This window comes from Macrotis lagotis, chromosome 2, assembly GCF_037893015.1.
Source record: "Macrotis lagotis isolate mMagLag1 chromosome 2, bilby.v1.9.chrom.fasta, whole genome shotgun sequence".
Taxonomy (NCBI): Eukaryota; Metazoa; Chordata; class Mammalia; order Peramelemorphia; family Peramelidae; genus Macrotis; species Macrotis lagotis.
The window spans coordinates 290,665,712-290,689,610 of NC_133659.1; the positions used below are offsets into that span (position 1 = coordinate 290,665,712).

The window sequence follows — 23,899 nt, forward strand, 5'->3', positions numbered from 1 at the left end:
ACTAAGTTCATTTCCTTATTTTGACAGGATTACTAAACTAGTAAAAGATAGAAATGCTGTAGATATAGTTTACCTTTTTCTTTTTTAGCAAAATATCTTATACTATTTTGTAGAGAAGATGAAGAAATATGGACTAGACAATAATACATGTATCAAGAACTGATTGGATAGCCATCAAAGGGGAAGGAGGCTTTTAGAGTAACACTAAATCTGTCCTGGGTTCTACGCTATTAGATATGTTTTATCAGCCTATATCAGATTGCTTTCTGTTGGGGGGGAGAGAAAAAATGTAAAACTCAAACCCTTGCCCAAAAATTATTTAAAAGACAAATAAAATATTTACAGATTGAAAAAAATCCAATCAAGTTCCCATATGAGAGCTAGAAACAAGAATTACCTATTTCAAATTAGTTCTGAAAACAAGAAAGATAATTTTATATGTCAAAATGTATATTTTTAAAACTTCATTTTTAATATGCTTAGGCTTTTCTCTCTCCTTTCTTACTAGTCAACCATACCTAAAATATACCCATTATATTGAAACATATTGAACATCTTAGGTTTTCAGAAATTTAGTTTAAAACTATAAAGATTTATTCTAATTTGGTTTATGGTTCTGAATAAATTTTCCTAGGCTGAATAATAGAAAAATTCTAATTTCTCAAGTTTATAAGAAGGATTCCATATTCTAAAGATTTAAGCATAAATTCTAAAGAAACCTACATTTAAACAATTCAGTGTTACAGCACTTAAACATAAATTATGCTAGAAATAACATCAAATTCCTGTTTTGATGTTTTTGGAGGTTTTTTAGAGTGGTCTCACAACAAAAGAGCTAATTGTAGGAATGGATAGTATTTAAAAGGCAGAAACATAATCTGGGGTGAGTTAACAGTATGATTACAGGCAAAACCCTGGAAATGAGTAAGAACTGGAGAGCAATGATGAAACTTAGAGGAGGACTGGGATTTACACTGTCAAGGGAGAGCCACTGGAAAATTCTGAGCAGTAAATTACAAAATAGAATTGGTCCTATTTATGAGTAACAACAATAAGGATGTTGATAGGGTGTTACTAAATTAATAGATGACAGATTAAAGAAAAACCAAAATCCTAGAAGGGAGAGCTAATTTGAATGTTAGGAGAAAGCAAAAAATCTTGAAAGTCAATGGTGCTGGCTAGTCTAATAAGGAAAAAAAGGAAATAGATAAATATAAACTTGAATTAGGGAAGGAGAAGAACAAAAATCAACTTTACAAGTACAAAATGAATAAAATGTAGTTTTAGAGTAATAGCTAAGGGGAAAGTTATAAATAAGTGAGAGGACCAAATGGTCAACAGTGTGATAGAGGGTAGCCAAAAACACTAATTCAATCTCATGATGTTCAGGTTACAGAGATTAAAAACCACACTGTATTCTGCCTGGTTAGACATCTAGAGTAAATTCTCTGTGCTTTATTTAAGAAAGCTAGAGAACATCCAGAGGCACATGACCAGGACAACAAAGGGTTTTGAGATCATAAAATATAAGTAATGCTTGAAGGAACTAGCTTGTCAATTAAAAAAGTGGAAGGCTATACCTCTGCTCATGATAGGCTATCCTAATAAGAGTTCCTCAAGCATCTTCAAGCACAGATTGCTACTTGTCAAAGATGATATAAAGGGAATTTGTATTCAGATATGATCTCGACTAGACAATCCTAAGAGATTTTTACCTATTAAGATTTCATGATGCTTTTGAAAAGTACAGCAACAAAGCAGATAGGACTGAAATCTAGGAAACAGGTTAACAATTCTATATAAGCATAGGAAAATAAGATACTGGATGAGTATATGAAATGATGAATTTGAGAGAATTTAAAATGGTTATAGAGAAAAATCCTGGTAATTGACTAAATTTAACAGATGAAAAACAGGACTAAAAAAAGATTATTTTAAGATTTATGACTGGGTGACTGAGAAAATAAAATACTGGAAGACTAGGCTAGAGAAGTAGTCGAAGGATGGATGGTGGATTCAAATATTGAACAAGTTGAATTTAAGCTAAAATGAGCATTTGACAAATGAAAGACAGGAAGCCAACTTGTAGCAGAGAAGTCAGGTCTAAAAATGTAGATCTCAGACTATCAAAGTGGATATCAGATTTCTCTCATCACGTTCAATGTGGATCAATGTATACCATAGAAACAATGTAAAGATTGGCAAATTGTCTTCCGGGGGGGGGGGGGGGGGGAGAGACTAGGGGGAAAATTGCAAAATTCAAAATAAATAAAATCTTAAAAAAAACCCCACAAAGTATATATCAGAGTATTAATTCACCATGGAGGGGGGGCAGCTAGGTGGTGCAGTGGATAGAGCACAAACCCTGGAGTCAGGAGGACCTGAGTTCAAATCTTGCCTCAGACACTTAATTACCTAGTTGTATGACCTTGGGCAAGTCACTTAACCCCATTTCCTGGCAGGGAGCCAATGTTTGGAATTAGAGAATGCTCACAAGTAAGCAATGAAAAAACTGAAAAGGAGCAAGTAAAATATGGAATGAACATGGAGGTAGGAAATTAATACATTAGCATTTTTCTAGGCATCCTTATTTAAACCTAAAAGCTATCTTTTTTTTTCAAAAGTTATCTATAGAAAAGGAGAAGAAAATAGCAAATAACTGCCCCCATCTTTGCTAAGAAAATCCTAAATAGGGTCATGAAGAGTCAGACCACAACTGAAACAATGAAACAACAAAAGTTATAGAAAACTTTCAGTAATGAAGACTACTGCTTATATCTCTTCCAACAAATTAGCTGAGGCTGAAATATCAATTTATTAAATTAATACCTACATCTGATATAACTTAACCTTATTAATAGACTAGTCTTCTATTTGTACTTAGACATACTCCTCTTTCTAATGAGAATAAGATTTAAAAATAATACACAGAACAATTTTGTTAATTAAACAGAAGGCAATCTAATACTATTTTTTTTAGTTATCAACCATTTTCACATGTTAAAGAGATAAACAGGAGCAGCTAGGTAGCACAGTGAATAGAGCACCCACCCTAGAGTCAGGTTCACCTGAGTTCAAATCCATCATCAGAAACTTATACATACTTACCAGCTGAGTGACCTTGGGCATGTCACTTAACCTCACTGACTTGCAAAAAAACCCCAAAAATAATAAATAAAAATAAAAAAAGAGATAGACAGTTTTCAATAAAAGCCACAAATTTCTAACAACACACAAGAAAAAGCTAAGAACAATTCAAAGCCCCCAAAAATATTTTAAAATATACTTGAAAATTTTTAAAATTATGACACAAAATTTTCTATTTAGTTGCAAGATGTTCATTAGTTATATAACCGCAGTTACCAATGTTACTCCATCACCTGCTAATCACTTCAGTTTCTACTACTAAAGTATATCACTGCATTAACAAAGCAGAAGCATTTCTTAAATTTCTGAAAGGAATCACTCGAATTCCTAAGGAAAAAAAGTACTTCACCATGAGTCCTCGGAAATTGTCTTGGATCATTGTATTGATCAAAGCAACCAAGTCTTTCACAGTTGATCATTATGACCACATTGTTTCTATTGTGCAAAATGATCTTTCAGTTCTTCTCACTTCTCTTTGTATCAATTCACATTATGAGTATTCCCCTGATTTCAAATTCTTAGCCACCTCAAAAATTTAATTTTTTTATAGATCCAAGAAAACTGACAAAAAATTGCTATCAGTGTGCTTAATCAAAATTAACATAAAATTGAAATCTAATAAATAATAGAAGTATATTAAACTTTTAAAAAACTAAAGAAGTTAAAAACCTACTGCATTTAAAATTATTTAATTTATAAAGTTTCAAAATTAGGTAACATCTAAAAACACTACTTTTTAAAAAAACACTATAACTGAAAATTCCATATAGACTGCAAGGCTGTCCTGAAGGAGCCACTAGAGGATGCTCAAGTACTGGACAAGCTGTGTATTTTAACCAAATGAGATTTTTCTCTCGAATGTCTTGTTAGTGGAATGTTAAAAGACCAATGTTAATAGGCCACTGGAGATGCAATAGTCCTCAAAATTTATTTGAGAAAATAAGCCTAGACTACATCATAGCAATAATAATAATAAATATTTCTAGAGTGCCTTCTCTGGGCTAGGCACTATGGTAAGTCTTTACAATATGCAGAGTTTTATAGCCCTTTGGAAAAGTTGTAAATTATTTTTTCAAAATCATTGAACCTGTTCACCACTCTACCAATAGTTCTTTAGTGTACCTATTTCCTTTCATCTTCTTCCAGAGTTAGTCATTTCCAATAAATGTAAGATAGTTGCATTTCTGTAATCAATAATGAGAGCACATTTTCAAATGACAATTAGATAAGCTTTGATTTCTTCTTCTGAAATGTGCCTGTTCTTATCTTTTGGTCCTTATATAAATCTGACCCAATTCTTTATATATTTGAGAAATTTGCTGTAAAAATTTTTGATATAATTTGCCTACAGCAAGTTTTAGCAAAATGTCATTTCCCTGATTATCTCTATTAATAAGGTCTATTTTTAATTTTTCCTTAGTCTGAGATCATGATTGTTACCCATGACTTATTTATATCAGCTGAAGCATATTCAATTCTGCTACAGTCCTTTAGTTTAATATTGTATGTAGCTTTCTGTTTCAAATGAGTCTTGTAAACAACATATTGCTGAAACCTGGTTTCTATTTCATTCTGCTATTCCCCCAAAGGTGAGCTCATCCCATTCACATTCCCATTTATGATTATTGTCTATTTTTCCTCCATTACATTTTCTTCTGTTTGTTCTTCTCTATTTTTATCCAGTGTCTCAAAGGTCTATTTTATTTCTCACCACAACCTCCCTTAATCCATCTTTCTTCTCCCTCTCCCTCTCCCTCTCTATCTATCTCTCGCCCCTTCCCCTCCTATCGGGTAAGATAGATTTGTATATACACACATTCTTGATCCTGTTTGAACCAATTCTGATGAGAGTGAATCTCAAGCATTGTCTCCTAACCTCCTTTTCCCTTCCCCATTGTACAGGTTCTTCCTTATGCCAGCCTTTTTTACACAAGAAAGTTCTCCCTTTCTATATGTCTGCTCTCCCATCTTCCAGTGCACACCTCTTTGGAGATCATTCCAACACAATCAAGTCATAAACATGTCCTCTATGTAAACCTCTTTTATCTGTTCAAATAATGATAAAGCCCTTAGTAGTTAATATGAACTATCTTCCCACATAGGAATGTCAACAGCTTAACAATCATTGAATCCCTTATGATTTCTCTTTCATATTTACCTTTTTTATATTCTTCTCGAGTCTTATATCTGAAAACGAGACTTTTTCTATTAGTGTTAATATTGTCATAAGGAATGCTTGAAATTATTTCATTAATTATCCATTTTTCCCTTCAAATTTTTTTTAATTTTTATTCCCTTTCAAAAATTATATTCAACTTTGCTAAGTAGGTTGTTCTTGATTGTAATCCCAGATCCTTTTTACCTTCTGAAATATCATACTTCAAGTTCTCCAGTCCTTTAATGTGAAAGCTGTTTAATCTTGTGTGTTCCTAATTGTGGTTTCATGATATTTGAATTGTTTCTTCCTGGTTGCTGCAACAATTTCCCCTTGAACTGGGAATTGTGGAATTTGACTATAATACTTCTGTGAGTTTTCAATTGAGGATCTCCTTTCAGGAGGTAATTGGTAGATTATTCCCAGTTCTATTTTTGAAATATGATATCTAAATTCTTTTTTGGAGCATAGTTTTCTAGAAGTCCAAGTCTTAAATTCTCTCTCCTCAATCAATTTTCCAGGTCAGTTATTTTTCCTTTGAGATATTTCATATTTTTTCAATTTTTTCCATTGACTTTTTTATTGTTTCTTGATGACTCATGGAGTCATTAGCTTCCACTAACCCAATTCTAATTTTTAAGGAATTATTTTCCTTAGTGAACTTTTGCACCCCTTTTTTCCATTTGGACAATTCTCTTTTTAAGGATTTTTCTTTGACAAATTTTTGAGCTTCTTTTACTATTCAGCAAATTATGTTTTTTAAAGTGTTGTTTTCTTCATTTTGTTGAATGTGTATCTTTTTTATCAATGTATTAATTCTTTTTTTATTTTTATTTTTTTGCCTCACTCATTTATTTTCCCAATTTTTCTTCTACCCATCCCTTTCCTTAATTCTTCCAGGAATTCTCCTTGAGTTAGGGTTCAATTAGAAGTTTTCTTTTAGGCTTTGCTTGAAACTTTCACTTATTGTTTTCTTCTGAGTAAGTGTTGTATACCCTGCCACCCTAATGCTTTTTTTGTGGTCAAGATTTTTTGTTATTTTTTGATCATTTTTCCAGTCTATTTTTTTGACTTTGAACATGTTGTTGGTGTGTCCTTCATTCTCAAAGACAGACATGACATCAGCAAGATTATGCCATGGCATGGCAAGTGAACTGCATTTAAGTGAGAATGGGCTGTGCTAAGTCACTTATCAATTTTTCTTTCAGTCATTTGGGTTAAAGTTGATCTCTGCCCACCTGGGGTTAGGGAGGCACCATATTAAGTTTCAGACTTTTTCATTCTTTTCATGCTTTTCAAAGCAAGCCCTGGAGATATTCAAGTTTTGAGTTCTTCCAAGGTAATATGATCTGGGGAGAAGTATGATTCCCACCTCTTAGTTTCCCCTCTGACCTTTAACTAGGAAGGGCTTCTGAACCCCTGGAATCCTAAGTGGCACTTGTGGCCCTGGACTGAAACAAGGAGGCCTGTCCCCCTGCTGCTGGAAGCACTGGCACTCTGTTAATCCTGTGAGTAAGGCCCCGGCTCTCTTGTGGTCAACCCCCAGCACTCCTCTCTGCCTGGAACTGCACCAGAGTTGCCAATCAGTGCAAGTTGTACCCAGTGCCAGCAGCATGTCCCCAGTGATCCAACCCTCTTCCCATCTCTGAGCTAAGAGCTCCCAAAGTTTCTGCTGATGCTGCACATCTGTAAGCATTTCAGGTATGTCTCCCACCTTGGTGTCATGGATCTCTTTTCCAGATCGCCTAAGTTTTCTTAGTCTGGGAAAATATCTCACTCTAATTTGTTGTTGGCTCTGACACTCCAAAATTTAATGTGGTTATTGTAAAGTTGCTTATTAAGGGAAAGAGTTTAATTGGGTTGCAGCCTGTACTTTGCCATCTTGGCCTTCAATCAGAACTCTTCTTTACAAGGGAGGATTGAATGTGAAAGATGTAAGGCTAGAAGCAAGACTTATACTATGAGACTATGAACTGCAACACAAAGGCTGGATTTTCCAACAAGAATCTCTCCTACCAAGTCTAAGCCAACAATTCAATTTGTAACAAGGTAATAAAGTTAATGGGATAGTGAATAAAGTGAATTCAAATCTGGTCTCAGATGCATACTGTGTGACCCAGGGCAAGTCACTTAATGCTGTCCAACTCTGTCTACTCATGTGGAAAATGAGTTGGAGCAGGACATGGCAAACCACTCCAGTATCATGTGCCCAAATGGGGGCAAAAGGAATTATATGCCAGTGAATGGCTGAACAAATTAATGCTGTAACTATGACAGTTACATTTAGTAACATTCAAAAAGAGCATATCCCTTGTCCATAAACTTTTTCATACTAGATCTTATTTGTGATATAATACTTTGTATTGTCTTCACTACACCAAAGAATAATCCCTCACAAAGGAAATCATCACTTTATTTAAAAAAAAAGGCAAGCAAGATACTACTATTTTTCAAAGTAAATGCTTAAAACTTTAAAAGATTAAGGGGGGAGCTAGGTGGTGCAATGGATAGAGGACCAGTCCTGGAGTCAGGAGGATGTGACTTCAAATCTGACCTCAAGACACTTAATACTCAGTTGTGTGACCTTGGGCAAGTCACTTAACCTCATTGTCTTGTAAACTCTGCACCCTCCCCCCAAAAAAGAGATTATACAAGCCATGTTACTTAGGAGCCCCATCTCTTTTTAGTTGGCCCTTCCCTATCGTCTCCCTCCATCAGCATGCTAGCTACTGGAGGGCAGGAGCTACTTTCCTGGAGGGATTTGGATCTCTAGCTCTCAGAACAAACAATGCCAACCAAGGAGTATGCATTCAAATGCTCTCTCTATCCACCTGTCTTGTTTTTCCTTCATTCTGAAAGAGACCAATGACACAGGAGGGTGATGTCTTGACTTGCAGGAGACTCAAATAGGTGAACAGGAAAATGCTTTTCTCACTGCTCATAACTGATGAGAGGCAATCCCTCCCATCTGACCAGTTTACAAGTAGGTAAAACTTTGTTTATGTGCAGTTAGATAGTGCAGCAGAGTGCGTAGAGTGATGGCCTACAGTAAGGAAGATCTGAGTTCAAATTTAATCTCAGACACTTACTAGCTGTTTGACCCTAGGCAAGTCACTTAACCCTGACTGCCTCACAACCAGAGCCCTTTCTAATCATCCTGATCCACATCTGGACCTAAGTGACTCTGGAGAAAAAAGTGAAGCTGGTGATTTTGCTCTCACCTCCTCACTCAAATCTAATTCAAATGCATGCCATGGTATCACCTCCCTGAAGTCATGGTCTTTGAGAAAGAAGGACAAAACAATAAGCCTTTTGTCTATGACAAAGATGGGCTTTCTGTCAGACTTATAAAACTGACCAAAAGGCACACAAGTCATTTACGTGAGGAAAGAGAAAGAAGGGAAAGCAAAAATTAAAAGACAAAATTCATAGAGTTCACTTTCACTGTATTATTAAAATAAATAAGGTAAAGAAGGGTCCAAAATATAAAAACTACACATCACTATACAATAAATAAAATCTCTCACCATGGCTGTGACCATTTCCAGGACCCTGTCTAAAAGACTTGCCCCTACTCACTGACGAGTCAGTCAATAAATATTTGTTAAACACCTACCATGTACAACATATTGTAATAATGGCTGGGCATATACAGGGAGGCCAAAGTCCCCAGCTCACAAAGAGCTCCCAATCTACAAACAAGTTACACACAGGATCAAGAGTAATGACTAACAGAGGGAAGGCATGAGAAATAAGAAGGTTGAGAGGCATCTTGAAAGGAGCCCTGGAAGTCAAGAGTCAGAGTGGGGGAGGGAGAGCATTTCAGTCTGGAGTTAAGAAACAGCCAGGCTAAAAGTCACAGAAGTCACTGGACTAAAGCAGACATGGCTGGGAGTAGAATGTAAGAAGACTAAAGCACTCTTGTGAATAAACATCAGTAACAGATCTTGGTCATAAGAAGAACTGGTTAGTTTGGATCAGTCACAGATACCTAGTAAGGATGGGTCTAAGGAAGGGGGTCCAGGCCCAAGATGGACTGGCTGACTCAGGCTTTCAGGAGGATGGATTCTGGTCAGAACTACCTCTCCTTATGCTGATTTTTGAAAGGAGCCTTAACAAAAGAAATGATTACTTTCTCATCTTTTTTCTCCAAGGGTCTTGTTGACAGCAGAATGATCACAGCAACAAAGCCCTTGTGACAGTCTATCTGTGACTACTCTCAGGGACACTTAGAATGTCCTTTGATAGAGTATGAGTTCCTGTTTCTATAAGAAATTGTAAAATGTGAAGTTTCATAAAACACTAGTGTTAACCATGTATAATCAATTTTTTAAAGTGTCTTTGGCTTTAAAGCACAAAGAAAGAAAAAAATACACTGAGAGGCACTAATGACAAGAAAAGACTAAAAATATGAATCTATATCTTCACATTTTTTCCCCAGACATTATTATGCCTTCTGTTGGGGCACATATGAATCTTTGTGTCCAGAATTATGATTTTATCTATATAGGTAGATTCTGATAAGGAAACTTCCTCTACCAATGCAGAGTAGCAACCATTCTAGAACTTACAATCTTAGCGTTGAGGCATTGGAAAATTTTGCTTGACTGACATAACCAGCATGTACCACTGGATAAAACTGAAGTGAAGTCTTAATGTCTCCAAAACAGGCCCTGAATGCACTTGTAGATGATGTTTCTCTACAAATAATTAACTTTTTCAAATATCTATTAAAATCATTCTTCTTCTATAAGATCATATAGTAATCATTCAATTGGGTAACAAAGACTTCACATATCTTCTCCATAAAACTAATTTAAAAATTACTTCCAGCATAAAATTCTAAGAACTAATTTTTCATTTAAGTGAAATAGAAAACACAAGTTTCATTTTTAAAAAGAAAATAAACAAAAATGAAATCTAATTTTGAGAGATCATCAAGAGTTGACTCTATGTGCAAAATGACTAGAGTTCAAAATTTATCTATTATTTCGATATGGGACAAATTCTAAATACCATCTCTACCTATTTAAAACTTCCATGAGCAAGAGCATTTGCTTTTCAACACAGTGCAAGAGTTCAACATATTAAACTAAATGCTTCTGAGTCAAAGGAATATCAGCCTTATAAAACTGACCAAAAGGTACACAAGTCATTTATGTGAGGAAAGAGAAAGAGGGAAAAGCAAAAATTAAAATACAAAATTCATAGAGTTCACTTTCACTGTACTATTAAAACAAATAAGGTAAAGAAGGGTCCAAAACATAAAAACTACACATCACTATACAATAAATAAAATTTCTCACCCTGGCTGTGACCACTTCCAGGACCCAGTGATGGCTGAAGCAAATCTTTGGTTGGAGTTAGGAAGGCTTCCCTTCCCTGTCGCTGGTTCATCTTTGCTGAGGTCAGAAGGTGTGAATCATCACTGTTTGTTATCAAAGCTAAAGAAAGAAAAGAAAATCAATATTAACCAAATAACTTTACAGCAGCCTATTAATTACTATAGTAGATGGTCACTCCGTTTTTTTCTTATTTGTTTTTAACTTAAAGATTCACATTGCCAATGGGGTTAAATACTCTAAATGGTAAACTGTCTGACTAGTTAAGAATTAACATTAGAATGCTATGAATGATATAAAAAAAGGAGGGGGAGTGTATAAACAATTATTAATGAAATTGTCTATTTATTTTAACTGCCCAATAGACATTCAAAAGCTCACCTTAACAGAATTAAGAATTGGTGTTATTAGAGTCTGAATAAAGATTTTCAAAAGCATTGTTAAGTGATAAATATTTAACATTCCATAGAAAAATCATATAACATGTGTCTGGTAGACAGCAATTTGAAAAAATGAGATTAATAAATATCACATTTCTAAAAATATAAAAGGGGGAACTATGAATCAATGTTACTATTTGACCATTCTAATCTCTAGAGTTTAAAAGGCAGAACTCCTGAAATAACTTTACTTAAGACAGGTGTTAACCCTCATTTAACTGAAAAATCCATGTCATGCAGCCTCTCCATTCTCTAACCACACTGGGAGACTGAATGTTACTGAATATTTCTCCTACTGATGACCCTGAAGTAAGAGGGTCAAATATAGTAGAGGTGGCAAGGCAAGGGAAAGCTATTCAAAAGATTAGAAATCTTACTCTTCCATTCCTTCCACCTCAGTCCTTCCAGAAGCTGCTAAAGAGGCACTAAAACAGTCCTGAACATAAACCAGGCAATTATAGAGTAAACAGAATGAAGGCAGACACCAATCATTTTATTGTGTAAATTATTTACTGTGTTTTTAGTTTTGTCACTTTGTGCCTAAACTGAAATCTAGTAAAGTGTTAATCAATCATTAAACACTGATTAAGTAGTGACTCCTATGGGATGGGCCTTGTGCTAAGAACTGGGAAAATAGGAAGAGAGAGAATTCAGCTCCTGCCTTGGGAAAGAGAAATGGTCAACAATACATCCCAAGCAGACTTTCTGCAGAGGAATTAAAAGGGAAGGCTGCTCATAGAAGATGAGATTTTAAAGGAAGTCAAGGAGGTCAGTAGTTGGCATGGAGGAAGAGCACTGCAGGAATGGGGGACATTCAGAGAGAAGGCCTCCAGCAGAGAGAGGAGTCAAAGTCGGTCTCAGGGAGTAAGGTGTTAGAAGACTGGAGAGGTAGGAGGGGGCTGAGCAATAAAGGACTCTGAAGGCCAGAGTATGTATGGGCTACATACAAAGTGACTCAAGGACTAAGTATGACACTACAGTGCCCTCTTCTGGTCTCCACTAAATATTCCCTAAATTTTTACATTCATCTAAAATAGAGTAGAATATATGTATTATCTTGTACCATTTTTTGAGACTAAAGCCAATTAAGACTAATGAAAGCCCACAGCAAGCCTAAAATCTTGATTAAGTATAGTATCTCTCCTTAATTTTAAGTGGAATCTAAGATTAAAAAAGATTTTATATGGTTTTTCATAGGCTATCGTAATTCCTAAGGTAAGAATATAACTAACCACTACTGACTACAGATATATAGTCCCTAGAACAAGGTTTTTACCTTTTTTTTTTGGTGTCATGGAGCCCTGAGGCAGCCTGTGTGAAGTCTAAAAAATATTATTATCAATTTTTTTTAAATTCACAAATTCCAGGTTAAGAATCCCTGATCTACAGAGTAAATCTTAATCTTTTATATTCAAAAGTAGGGCCTTTTATATAGTAAGATAAAGACTTTACACAGAACAGTATATGTGATATGTGCTACTATACTTTTTCCCTTAATAAAACACAGTTAATACTATGAATTATTTCCCAATTATGTTAGGCAATTAGGTGATACAGTGTGTAGAGCATCTGTCAGGAAGATGAGTTCAAATCCAGCCTTAGATACTCCTTAACAATATTGGGTGAGTTAATAAACCTCTGTTGCCTCAGTTCCTCATCTATAAATGAGTTTAAGATTAACACCTTTTCCCCAAGGTCTCTGCAAGGCTAAAATTAGATAATATACATAATGTACTTTGCAAACTTTGAAGTATCAAATAAATACTAATTATTTGCTATCGTCATCATCATCATTACTATTATTATTCCGTTAAGTCAGAGAATAGGTACTATTCCTCTTTCTATCAACCACAATGTACAGTTCCTTGCAGAGAAAACAAGGAGAGTGACTAGACCTAGGAGGAACTCCTTGATGAAGGAATTCTCTATCAATGCTGAATAGTACCCTCTCTGCAATTTAGACTCTAGAACTATCTAAAACAGAACTGTCAAATAGAAACAGACGCCACTGAACCATAAAGTTTCATGAGGATTCCTGTTGCCACATATTTACTTGAGAAATCACATATTAACCTTTTTCTATTTTTTAAATTTATTTTGTTAACTCTTTCCCAACTAGAAAGTAAGTCAATCTGCTGGCTTACATGTTGAAGTAAAGGGACCTGTCCAGTGTCAGACAGCCAGACACATACATGTGTCACAGTAGGACTTGAACTGACTTTTACACCAGCTCTCTCTATCCATTATATCAATTACACAACTTGTCTTTATGACTTATACAAAGAATTTCATATATTTTTGAATCTATCCTCTTCACTAAAATAAGAAATGTCATGATTATTTTGGGAATGAATACAATGCAATGCAATTTTCAAGTTTCATCCATGCATTTCTAAGAGAAACCATAGAAATTTAGGCTCTATAGGGACCATGGAGGTGATACGTTCATTTAAGGAAACAAAAGAAAGTTTAATAAACAATGTGCTCAGGTCACATACTGCTAGTTATAACAAAGATGGAGATCAGTATTCTGTTCCAATATAGCATACAGCCTATTTTTGCTTTTTAAAAAAACCATTCATATATATTAAAATCATATAAAAATGACAGCAAGTTTCTTCTATTACCAGAACCAATTTTTAATCCCTCATATGCATATAAAATTTTTCAGAAGTACACCTGATATGAAAGTATTTCAGGTGGTAACAAACGTTGAAACATTTTTACAATTAATATTCTACATCAATGTTAAGTTTACCCAAGTCATGGAAGGCCAAAAATAATTTAAAATGCATCCTAAGTATTATAGCAAATCTACATAGCAAAAAAGTAAAAAAAGTTCAAGCGAAATAACTACATCTGTTTAGCATAAAAGGGGGGAGGGAGTGATTTAAGACTACAATTTTTTTCTGATCACATTTCCCCAATCAATTTGATTTTTTTATTGAACCGAACTGTATTCTTTATGGATTTGAGATGCAAGTTGTTTGTGGTTTTTATTACAAATATCAAACAAATTAACAGCAACAAAATGGTAGAATGTTTAAGCTGTTGGGTCTAAACTGGCATAGAATTTCAGACCCTTGCTCCAATGTTTCCTTCACAGTCATTAGAAAATGAAATACAAGAAAGTAAACAGTTGGTCCCACCCAGGTAAGTGGAATATTCCCAATAAAACCATTTCAGGGTTAATATTCCTAAATGGAGTCCTCTCAGAGTTAAGAAATATTAAAGAAAGAACAAACTATTATTCTTAAGCTATTTCTAGAAGAAAGCCCCTTGTATTTCAAACAAGCGGCTCCCTCTCCTAACTTGTGATAAGACTATTTTACTGACTACTAGAAGCATAGTAGACATTTTCCCATGAGAAAAACCTTGCATTCCAAAGAAGCTCATAATCCTCCTCGTTTGATGATAAGTAGACTGTTCCTAAACCTTGTGTTCCAAGACAAGTTACATTACTTCAATAAGATAGTTATAATCCTGAAAGTTATTCTCTCCATCTGGATGGTGAGGTTAGATTTTATAAAAAAAACTCATTCTTTTCTTTGTTGCTGGGGTAGATTTTCATAAATAGAATGTAACTCTGAAGACTAAGCAATGAGTTGACAGAGAGGTACAATAGGGAGAAGGAGGAGCTCACATTAGGCCATAAAATCTTACTTGTCTGTCAATTCAGGGCAGCTCCTTGATCTTCACTACCTTTATGAGACTTGGAGTGTGCACTTTTCTCAAGAAAAGCCAAAATAAACTTTTTTTGCTCAGAAGAGTCTCTATATTTTTTAAGAGGATTTTTATCCCACACACAGTCCACAAAGATAACCATGGAGCATTAGAACTCAGATCTCCTGACAGTCTATCCTAAGCTTTCTACTATACCTTGCTTTCTTCCTGCTATTTGAGGGAAGAGGTTAGAGAAGGCAAGGAATGTAATATTTTATGGTCAATTGAAAATTCCATTATAAGCAAATAGTCAGGAGTTCAGTAAATTCTGATGACTCATTCTAATTTCTATAGTAGCAAAGCAGTACAGAAAAGCAATGGATCTGGAATCATGAATCTTGATTTATCTATTTCTGCAATTTACTATATAAACCTTAAGTAATTTAATTTAGGCTTCTGGTTCCTCTCCCTTTAAAATGTCAAAGGTGGACTACAAATTCTCTAAGATTCTTTCTGAATAAGATTTTATGTAATCCACTGCTTTGATTATGGAAATGAAAAGAAACACTCATTTCAAAATATATGTTTAAAATCTTTCTTCATAGATAAGTAAAGTCCCATACATTCAACTGAGGCCAGAAAATCTGGCTCAGGCCTCTAGCCTCTATTTTGACCTTCTAGACACTGTTCCTGTTAGTCCAAAGGTCATAACACATGCAGAATCAAGGCTGGGAAGGAAGTCACAGATACTCTTTTGACCAGCTGGCAGGTGTCCTTATCTTCTCTCTTGTTACTTGTTTCCAAACATGTAACTATTAGTTTCTCTTGCTTTTCATAAAATTCCAGTTTTCTATGCTATTTATGTATTCACATTTTATAACAGAATGCTGAAACCAAGACTTTTTCTTTCAGAGAGATAAGCCTATGCGCTCTAGAAGTAAATAAAATCTGCAGATAATTATCTTTGCATCACTGATCAAATACTACTGATGGATCCTTGAATAACTGATATCAGAGAACCTCAAAATTAAAAGAATTAGTTTTCATATTCATATTATCTATTTCATCTATTTTATGATACACAAAGTATATCAATCACATTTTCTCAGTAACCTGTAATAGTAAATGACAATTCATGGATGAGGTTTAATAAAGGAAGTTCATGTATCTTTCTATATAACCTCTCCAAGGCTATCTACCAGCAGAACTAGCTATATCTGAAAGCTTTGAGCAAAATAGTTGATATAGTCAGAAGCCCTCATCTGCTGATTAAAATTTACAAAGGAACAAATCAATCTAAAAATCACCCAAGAGATGCCAATACCAATATGCCTTGACTACTATATCTAAAAAGAAACTGAATTGACCAAGAGTTAACTATGAAAATTATTCACTTTTTTGTTGCCTTCATAGAAAGGTAGAATGAAGTTTTGCTGAAATACTAGAACAACTCTTACTTGCCTAACACAAACAAATGTTAAAATATTAGTTTCCAAATATGCCATTAACATTTTAATCACTTACTTGATGGCCCAAGGACATCTTTGACATCACCAACATGCTTTTAATGTAGTGCAATTGAGCAGCAAACAAATACAGTCCACACCAGGAAGAAGCAATGTGCATCAGGACAGAAGCATCAGTGAAAGAAAAGGAAAACATAACTGATTTTAGTTGTTTTTTTTTTTTACTAAGTAGAAAGCACATGCACACAAATTCTAATAATCATAATGTTATAAACTAAGGAAGATTTTATACATTTTAAGAATTTTTTTTCCTGGACACATCTCTCCCCCATTTCTGGCAATATTCACTCATTTCTTTATTTTAAAAAGAAATTTAATATGGGGATAGGGTGGTTAAGGTTCTTCTTTAGTAAAATTGCTGAAAATCTCAAACTAATAAAATTGGAGTCATGTTGCAAGCTCAAAATTCTTGTAAATTTGTTTTTTTTTTTCAAATCAGAACTGGCAAAATTTACATTAGTTAAAGAAACTGCCAATATTTATTAATTTATAGATTAGCATTCTTAAAAATACATGAGTAATAATTATCTGATAAATATCTTCTGAACTTTAAGAAAATGATTATTTTCGCATGTGACTAAAAATAAGCAACTTGAAAATACTGCTGTGGGTATAGCTTTGAGTAACAAGTTTATTTCCAACATTCACTTTTTTCTGTAAAAACACAAAAGCACCAGAAAGAAAAATATTTCGCATGGCAACAAAAATAATGCTGGTTATAACAATAAAATTGTAAAGGTCAGCTTACTTAAACATCTTTTATGTTCCACTGTGCACTACATATAGATCTACGTAGATCTTTATTCAAATTTACATAGAATTACTGATCTTGAGGGGTATATTACTTAAGAAGAAAACAAAAGCAGCAAAAGAGGTGGACCATCATATGAACATATTGTATACAATTTCACTGAATGTTATCTTCAGGCTCTAAGAGCTGATTTTTTTTAGTCACATCAATACTGCCTTAAAGGTACAAAATAAAATTCATAGTGCAGAAAGTACAAAGTATAGATAGAATCATCAAGGAAACAAGAGGGCTAAAGGGCACAAGTTCATCATTTTAAGGGGAAGTTAGGACCACAGAATGAAGAAAATCTAGGATATTTTTAGCTTTTTATTAGCTTTTGTCTCAGGAAAATGTTTTTTTACCTCTTATTTTCCAAACTGATGGCTACTTCACAATACTTAAAATTGCCTTGAGTCTTTACAATTGTTTCTTCAGAATATCGTACTGAAATTAAACCACTTGAGCTCATCACTATATAGTGTTATGTCATCTTTTCATCTATGTAATCTATCACAGCAGTTACATAAAGCACAACTTCAATCATAATTTATCTGTGCAGAAGATTCAATGCTAGGAGTTATAATGTCACAACTCACAGGTTATGATGGTAAAGTAAAAATGACAATCATCAAAGTCCCAGCTTTTCTGAAATAATCCCAATTTCAAATATTCCAAATGTTGTGATCACAGGCCACCAAAACCTCTATGGATTCCATTATTTCAAGCAAATGACCAATGAATGAATCAAGTCATTAAGCATTAAAATAAACCACAAAAGTTAGGGGCACAAATGAGAGAATAAAGCAGGGGAAAAAACCTCAATTACAAAAACTCATGCATGCTAGGTACTAGTGTATATCAAATTACACATACATTTCATGAAGTTAGAAGATTTAAAGAAGTTACAATAAATGATAGAACAGTGCATATATTCTCTTAGAAGTAAAGAACTTAAATTCTTTCTCACCTCCAAAAGTAACAGGAATTATGTAGTCAGTCATTTAATTCTAAAATCATCATGATTACACAAGGAAATAGACTCTAGGAGATTACTATTTATACATTATTATCTACTACCTGAATCACTAATTTTTGATTCATTTGAATTAATCTTTACCAACTACCAGAAAGCCTATACCAGAGACCACATCCTGAGGAAACCCCCCCCCCACCCCAAGCCCTCTTTACTCCCAGATTATTATTTCAGAAAAGCCCCAGAAAAGATTCATTAATCTCTCCAACCAACTTCCTCACTAGCAACCTTTTCTTTCCTACCCTTCCATAATAAGTAAATCAACTTTGCCTCTGATCCTGGCAGACCCCACTCACCTGTCTGGCTCAGCAATTACCTTTAGGATACTGTCTTTCACATTAGAATGGATAAACTGTTTGAGGGCAGGGACTACCAGGGTTTTTATATTTGTGATCCCAATACTAAACTTATTTATAAACTTCATTTGTAAACGAAAGAAAACAAAGTTAGAAATTGTGATTCTGGATCAAAAATGTACCTAGAGAATTCAGAAGATTCAAGCCTGCATATTAATACTTTCGTAAGGAAGAGTGGAAATAAACTAGCTATAACCAGCATCAAACAACATAATAAAAAAAGAAAAATAAATTTACTACTACTGCTGCTGCTGCTACTAGTTAATAAATAAATTGACTAGTTATAAATGTAGTCATCTCAGAATAGGCTCTTTGTATGAAGTCAACTAATCAAAGATTAAGTAGATAAAAATTAGAATGATGAATACATATAGTAGCATTACTGGAACCCAACCAATTTAAACAAATTAGGAAGATGAGAGGAAATGGAAAATGTCAAAGATGATGATTCCATATAATTTCCTAATAAATTTAATTGATACAAAACAGTAAATACAAAAAGAAGTTTAACAAAATAGAGTCAATAAAGTACTCATAAGCAGAATGGATTTTTAATCCCATACTTCAATGGATTTTTAATCCCATCAATGTGGTTAATCATTCCAGTACAAAATTCAAACCACACAAACCTTAAAATCTTGTTCTCCTCTCTTGTCCATACATAAATGAAGGAAACAGGAGAAGGAGAGAGAGAGAATAGCTCTAAGCCTTTCAATAATATCATGTGGGCTTTTTCTTATCTCTCTTACTATATGGTTAACCTGGACCTTAAAAAAGGCTTATAGATCTCATGGATGTTTCCTTTTATGCCAGTTCTGCTGTGCAAGTTATCACCAATAATTTACAATACTCCACTTATACCTATATTTGTGTGTGTACATAAATATAAATGTGTATATAAATAAATACATGTGTATATAAATTTTTGGATTTTTGGATCAGTCACAATTTGATTCTTAAGAGACTATGACATTCCATGTTTTACAACTGCACGCTTATAAAATACCATAGAGCAGAAAAACTGAAGAGTGTATGAGCCATATCACTTCCACAATAGGAAAAGCAGTTAAGCTTACAAAAGGGTTGTCATTAGTTAGATTTAAAGTAGTCAAAATATCCAGAAATAATTCATGACCAGGAGGCACCAACAGATGGGAACTACTAAGCATTTTTAAACTTTTGTCTCCATTGCTAGACTGTGAGGTTCTTACAGGCAAGAATTATTTTATTTCTATACTTCTACCTGTGGAGATGCTGATTCACCATTCAAGCTTCAGTTCAAGGGCTACATTCTTCAAGATGCCTTTCCCAATTTGACAAGTGGTTAGTCTTCCCCCACCCCATTCAACTCAACACTGTATTTTTTGCTCTGTATACCCAGTACAGGGTGTCCCAAAAATCTTAGTGCAATTTTAAGCTAATAAAGTTTAAAAAACAACTACAATTTTTCTTTTTCATAATTAAATTTTCATCCTCATGAAAAGTAAGTAATTGTGAAAAATATTCTTAGGAAAAACTCTGTCACAAGCTTAAGTCAGAATTATCTTGTTGGTTGCAAATTGTTAGAAAGTAATTCTTACCTTAATGAGGCATTTTCATGAAAGCAATAGAAATAATCTTAAAGTTATTAAATTTGACTTTCTGCCAGAATAAATAATCAATTAAGTAATTATATTTTTCCTGTTCAGAGCCCCAACAGAATAGTTGATAAGATTATTGGAAGGTAAAGAAATAATATCAATACTTATTTGGGAGATGAACTATAAGATAGGATCTATGAACTTTTCCCCCAGAGAAGGCAGTTTTAAATTGATTAGAACGTTTGAGGTTTTTTTGATAAAATTTTAAGTTACTACAAAAATGTTTACTTTTTTTAATAGTTATGTAGTAACTATTAAACTGAATTAAAAGTCAATTATGTTTTATATATAGATATAGATATATAGATATGATTTTATCCAAGCAGGAAATAGTGTGGTGTGATGTTGTTTGCTTTGTTTTGCCCATATTGGTTATATCTGTGTGTGTGTGTGTGTGTGTGTGTGTGTGTGTGTACATATATATCCATATAGGTCTGTTTACATGTGGCTTGCAGGAAACAAGAACAGACAGGTCTTGGATTCTTGCTGCTGGAAAGCAGAGGATAGCCACTCTGCTCTTCTCAGAGAAAAAAGGATACAAGACTGAGATAATATATATCAATTATCCTGAAGTTTAAAAAAAGATCCTTAAATTATATGATGAAAGGATCTGAAAGTGAGGTTCTGAAATTAAAATTCAGAATTAATTTTCACTGATTTACAGTTGTAAAGATTAGATAAGTCATTTATGACCCTTAAAACTGTAAAAGTCTCTAAGTAAGACAGTTGAATTAGTGAGGTATTCATCATGTTACTTTTAGGGGGGGGGGTAGAATTGTTGGCAAGCTGAATTCTTCACACAAGTAAAAGAATGAAATGCAATTAATTCAGAGGCAACCAGTATAGTATGAAGGTCATTGGCTCTAAAGCCCTAGGACTTAAATTTAAACTGTATGCCTTTTCTGGTGTGACTATACATATCATTCTTCCTGGGCCTCAGTTTCCACAAATGAAAAAAATAAGGAAGTTGAACTCAATGGCATCTGAGATTTCTTCAAGTTCTAGATCTATAAGCAGAAAATAAATGACTAAAACCTCCCAAAAAGCCAAGGCAATTACCTCAGAATATAAGGTTCAGAAAAGGTAAGGATTTACATTTATATTGGTAGTAGAAGATCAGTGAAATAAAAAATATTGCAACTAAATACTACGTTTAAAAAACTTTTATATGTTTAGGAAAAAAAACAAACAATTCACCAGGTACATAACTAGCTATGATTTAAATGTATTTTGTGAAACTTTTAGTATCAATAAATTCTAAACCAGAAAGACTCATTGCCAGAATCCATACTGATTTAGAGGTATAAATTTTTGTCAATGCTGAACCTATGAGAAAAAAAAAACTTCTCCATGTGATATTGCTTTTGCATATGAACAACTTGTTGGTAAAAAAAAAAAACAACCAGGAAAATACCTTTTATTTCCTAAAAACATATAAGATGCAAATTTGAACAATTTTCAAAGAAACAATATTTTAAAAAGTCTCTTTTGAGGCACAAGGCTACAAGAAAAATGGAACCAGTCAGATCACTTGTGAGTAACCTCAGTGCTTAAGAATATTCACAAAGTGATAACTTTAGAGATTATGGGCTGATTAAATAAGAACCACTTGTTTATATTATAATTAAGAGAAAAGGAGAGTTCATGAGTTTTACCTCATAAGAGTAAAGCAAGTCACTGATTACCAGGAGGCTCTGATTTAGCCACTGAAACTGGCTGGTAATGACATCAGGGGTGGAAAAACCAGTTTTCTCAGAATTACTAAGAAACTGGCAACAGGAAAGAGAAAGACTTCAGGTACTACTTCCTTTTGGCAGTATAAACACTGAAGCTCACTGGATATAGCAGCATCTACAGGACTGAAGAAATCTCAATGGGCATGTTGCACTTTGATACTCTCTAGTTAGAGAAGTTAAAGAAGGGGAAACCTGGCTTTGCAGTTGATTTGCTGTTGGATCAGCTGGCTGAGAGATGACTGGACAACAAAGAAGTCTCATGATTTGTAAAGAACTAACTGGGTTCTATAGTAAGAGCAGGTGGTAATGAGTTTTTCATTTTTCTGCCTGAATGGAACAGCGAGCTGATAATAGCATTTAACTGTGATGTGACAAAAATGTGATCCATTATTGAATACTACGGGGGGGGGGGGGGGTTGTTTACTAATACTACTGCCCTCAATTTGGGCATCAAAGCCATTATTTAAATATTCCAATCATTTTTCTTAAAAACTCAAAATTTTTAATAAACTGATGTGATGTAAAAATGAAGTGAACTGTAGTTCCATATCAAAATAAGCCACAGTCTATTTACAAAGAGTAAAGAGTCATTTGCATTCTAAAATATTCAAGATATGTATGCATACAAACACACACACGCACACACAAACACACCTTTTGTGGTTGTGTAGAAATCTCAGTCTATCTATAGGCTTTGATTTTTTCCCCTTCACATCTCAAACTAAATTGTATAGTTATTAATTTGATTTTATATCCTAAAACTAGTCTTTCAAAAATTTCCTTAGAGGCAGGGCATGAAAAGCTATTAAATGTTGATGGTATGGTTTTTGTCCCAATACAGTATCTTCCCCATGAAGTCATTCCTTAGAGATGATGTTTGTCCTTCATTCAGGGAGATAATGCCATGACAAGCAAGTAAAACGAATTTGAGTGAGGGGGTGCTGTGGAGTCCCTAGACTCACTTTCTCCTCTGGAATCATCTGGGTCCAGTGGGCAGATATGGATCAGGAAGACTGGACACAGCCCTGGATGGGAGTCAATCAGGATGAACTGACTTGCCCAAGGTCACACGGCTGGGAAATGTCAAGTGTCTGAGGTAGATTTGAACTCAGGTCCTCCTGACTCCAGGGCTGGGTTCTAGCCACTGCACCACCTAGCTGGGCTTCTCTTCCTCATCTACAACAGAAGTACATTGGATTAGATTTGAGTCAGCACAGGACTGCCTATTTCTGCATAGTAAGGGAGTGAAGAATGGCTTTACATTTTAAAAGAAAATCTTCCTGCATTTAAAAATGTAAAAAACCATATTTAACCCGAAGGTCCCACAGAAGCAGGCAGCCCCCTCCAGCCACAATTTGTCCATCTCTGGACCAGATAATTTCTATAATTACTTCCAATTTTATGGTCCTAATATGATCTCAGTGACCATTTCTCAGTACTTATTTTTTACCTTTCTGTAATATTTCATTTTTGTTGTTTAATCATTTAATCATTGTGTTAGACTTCTTAGGTTTTACTTGGAAGAGCTCCTGGAGTAGTTTGCCATTTCCTTTCCCAGCTCATTTTACAAAGGAGGACCTGAGGTACAAACAGGGTAGAATAATTTATCCAGTGTCACTACAGCTAGGAAGTATCTGAGGTCAGATTTGAACTGAAGGGTCTTCCTGACTCCAAGTCTAAGGTTCTATTCATTGCAACACCAAACTACCTTATTATATTTTATTCTGTTCAACAACTTCCAGAAATTCTTTTTATCAACTAACAGCTTATATTAGGCACTTAATAGGTGCCAGCACTGTGCTATATGTTGATACTGCAATATATTAGCAGGAATACAGTATGTTCAAAATGAATGGACATAAAAAATATATAATATTCAGTGTTACAGGGTAGGAAGGTGAGGAATAATAAGACCTGGGGAATTAGGAAATCTATCTTGAAGCTTAGCCTTGAGAAGAACATGATCCAAGAGGTGGAGGCAAGTAAAGAGAACATTTTAGTTCCCACTATGTGATAGGTAGTGGCTCAGTGGATAAAGCACTAAGCCTGGAGTTAGGAAGACCTGATTTCA

The 23,899-nt window shown here is 34.3% G+C and overlaps 1 protein-coding gene across 12 annotated transcripts in view; it reads right to left on the bottom strand.

Moving 5' to 3' along the window:
* Window positions 1-23,899, bottom strand: part of OSBPL8 (oxysterol binding protein like 8) — a 192,673-nt gene that overhangs the window by 87,998 nt on the left and 80,776 nt on the right. For 9 of the 12 annotated variants that reach the window (XM_074226466.1, XM_074226462.1, XM_074226460.1 and 6 more), the window contains 2 exons: window positions 16,272-16,308; window positions 10,609-10,746 (listed from right to left, as the gene is read on the bottom strand). In XM_074226466.1, the coding sequence (XP_074082567.1) occupies window positions 10,609-10,746; window positions 16,272-16,308 (175 nt within the window). Of the gene's footprint in view, window positions 1-10,608; window positions 10,747-11,461; window positions 11,539-16,271; window positions 16,309-22,790; window positions 23,005-23,899 lie in introns of those variants that run through there. The other 3 variants (XM_074226463.1, XM_074226468.1, XM_074226467.1) reach the window with 3 other exon arrangements.